Genomic DNA, 3068 nt, shown 5'->3' with positions numbered 1-3068 from the left:
CCTGCCAAGCCTAAAAAGCTACGAACCTCTGTCGGATTCAAGGGCCTCGGCCAAGTCATCACAGCTTCAATCTTTTGGCCATCAACCTTGATACCATTGCCAGTAATAACATGACCAAGAAGAGCTATAGAATTTAGCCAAAATTCACATTTAGAGAATTTAGCATATAACTTGTAGTCCTGGAGAGTCTGCAATACAGCTCGCAAGTGGTCTGCATGCTCGGCTTCTGATCGTGAATATATCAGGATGTCGTCAATAAACACAATCACAAATTCATCCAAGAATGGTTTGAATACCCGGTTCATAAGATCCATAAAGGGTGCTGGGGCATTTGTAAGCCCGAAAGAAATGACAAGGAATTCAAAATGGCCATACCTCATCCTAAATGTTGTTTTTGGTATATCAATATCCCTTACTCGTAGCTGATGATAACCGGATCGCAAGTCGATCTTCGAAAAGCATTTGGCACCTTGTAACTGGTCGAACAAGTCATCAATCCGTGGAAGAGGATACTTATTCTTGATAGTGACTTTATTTAGCTGCCTGTAGTCAATACACATCCGCAAGGAGCCATATTTCTTTCGAACAAAGAGCACCCCATGGGGATGTACTTGGCCTTATAAAGCCCTTGTCAAGCAAGTCCTTCAGTTGTTCCTTCAATTCCCTTAACTCTGCAGGAGCCATTCTGTAGGGAGGAATGGATATAGGCTGCGTATCGGGAAGCAAATCTATAGCAAAATCGATTTCCGTTTCGGGGGGAATTCCTGGAAGCTCGTCAGGGAATACCGTCGGGAATTCATTCACAATAGGAACCGACTGAAGAGTCACTGGCTCCTTATCTATATCCCTGACATGAACCAGATGGTATATACAACCTTTAGTAATAAACTTCTGAGCCCTAAGGTATGAAATAAACTTACCCTTGGGCGTGGCTGCATTACCTTTCCATTCAAGGACAGGCTCACCAGCAAAATGAAATCGAACCACCTTTGCACGACAATCAATATTAGCATAACAAGCTGCCAACCAATCCATACCCATAATGACATCCAAGTCTAGCATAACCAATTCAACTAAATCAATGGAGGTTGGACGTTCATTAATTAACATTGTACAACCTCGATAGACATGATTAGCTATAATAGAGTCGCCAACTGGCGTAGACACCTCAACTGACTTTGGCAACAACTCAGATCTCATGTCAAGCTTACCACCAATAAATGGAGTAATATATGAAAATGTAGAGCCAGGATCTATCAATGCCTAAACGGCATGAGAATGTATTGTCAATATACCTGTGACAACATCTGGGGATGCCTCTGAATCCTGTCGGCATGTGAGTGCATAAAAGCGGTTCTGGCCACCACTAGAACCCGAGGTGTCTCCTCCACCTCTCCCCCTACCACGACCCTGAGTAGATTGTGGACCTGGTCGGGGAGAACAGACCGAGGGCGAAGAGGCTGCTGTGTATCATAAAGGCTGAGCTGGTGCACTTCTGCCTAACCCCGGGCACCGGCTAATAAAATGTCCTGTCTGTCCACAATGATAACATGCATTAGAACCCTATCTACACTGCCCGGTGTGCACCTTACCGCACTGAGTACATGGAGGAGTAGGCTATCTCATTTGTGCGGAACGCTCCTGTCGACGGCCCTCAGGCTGGCCTGAGCTGTGCACCGACCCTGACTGAATATAACGATCAAACCGTTGGCCCTGCATCTGTGGTGGGAAACTACTTGCTGACCGAGGTGGATATCGATGGAGTGGGGGCCTAAAATCACTCTGCGGCTCCCTATAAGACCCCATAGTACGAGCCCTCTTACTCTGCTCCCTATCCCTACGAGTATCACGAATCCGACGGGAAAGGTCCTCTGTAGTCTGAGCGAAAGCCTGTATGCGAGAAATATCTACATCATCCGATAGGGATTCCACCCTACAGTCTCTAATCAGACGATCCCCAAAACCATCCACATAATGATGAACTCTAGCTCTCATGGTACGTATGATATCTGGTGCATACCTCACCAAAGAATTAAACTTATGGCTATAATCCCTCACACTCACATCCCATGCTTTAGGATAAGAAACTGGTCAAGACGGGCCTCCCGAACCTCCAGTGGCAAAGAATGGGCTAAAAAAGCCTCAGAGAAGTCCTCCCACTCTGCTGGAGGAGCATCAGGTCCTCTCGATCTCTCCCATGCCTCACACCATAGGACGACTACATCACGTAGTCGAAAAGAAGCCAACTCCATAGCCTCTGTGATGGAGGCATGCATCACCCTCAATACTCTATACATATTATCTATAAAGTCCTGGGGATCCTCAGTGGAACTGGATCCTGTAAATAATGGAAGGGACAAGTGAAGAAACTCTCGTACCGTCGAGCTTCCTGTCCGAACTCTCCGAGCATCTGCTCCCGACTCTAGTTGTCGCTCATGAATTGAAACCATCCTAGTCAGCAACTGAACTGCCTCCCTCATCCCCTGCTCCCCACTCTCTGATGGGGGAACAACATGTGTTGGAGGTCCTGTGTCTCTAGCTGCCTCAACTACTAATGGAACTGGTGAGGCTGGGGGTACTGCATCTCCCTGGGGTCCACCAAGTGCTGGGGAAGCTGAAACTAGGGCTACTGGAGACTTACTGTGAGCCTTTAAGGGAAATCTATCCCTCTGACCCGGTGGGGAACGACTGGTACCTTCCCCCGGATCCATACATATCTCTCGTTGTGCCATCTCCTGAGTGTAGGTAGCCTGTTAGATAAGAAACACAAAGCACGATTTAGATTTCATATGTTCTTATAACTTGACTCTATAGCACGATTTATTAATTGAAAAAAAATGTAACCGTTCCTAAATGCCTCATAGCCTCCTGATTATTAGTGTGGTGCACAACACACCCATAAGCAAGACTCTACTAGACAGGGCTTGTGGACTCCTTGGGATACGACCTGCTCTAATACCAAGTTTGTCACGACCCAAACTAGGGGAGGCACGACTGGCACTCGATCCTGTATTCGATCGAGTTAGCCACTAAACATACTAGCTAACTAAATTGGGGGCCCAATAGAT

The 3068-nt window shown here is 46.6% G+C and overlaps 1 protein-coding gene across 1 annotated transcript in view; it reads right to left on the bottom strand.

The window, feature by feature from the left end:
* LOC109208142 overlaps positions 1 to 1995 on the bottom strand; it is an 11733-nt gene extending 9738 nt beyond the window's left edge. Inside the window, exons 1-4 of the mRNA XM_019371182.1 lie at positions 1665 to 1995; positions 1296 to 1427; positions 559 to 1253; positions 27 to 476 (exon numbers count right to left, since the gene is read on the bottom strand). Of these exons, the coding sequence (XP_019226727.1) occupies positions 27 to 476; positions 559 to 1253; positions 1296 to 1427; positions 1665 to 1995 (1608 nt within the window). The remainder of the gene's footprint in view (positions 1 to 26; positions 477 to 558; positions 1254 to 1295; positions 1428 to 1664) is intronic.
* Positions 1996 to 3068: the final 1073 nt, after the last annotated feature.

This window comes from Nicotiana attenuata, unplaced genomic scaffold (genome assembly GCF_001879085.1).
Source record: "Nicotiana attenuata strain UT unplaced genomic scaffold, NIATTr2, whole genome shotgun sequence".
Classification (NCBI taxonomy): Eukaryota; Viridiplantae; Streptophyta; class Magnoliopsida; order Solanales; family Solanaceae; genus Nicotiana; species Nicotiana attenuata.
Note: the sequence above shows the minus strand (reverse complement) of the source record. Positions and strands in the feature narration are given on the sequence as shown.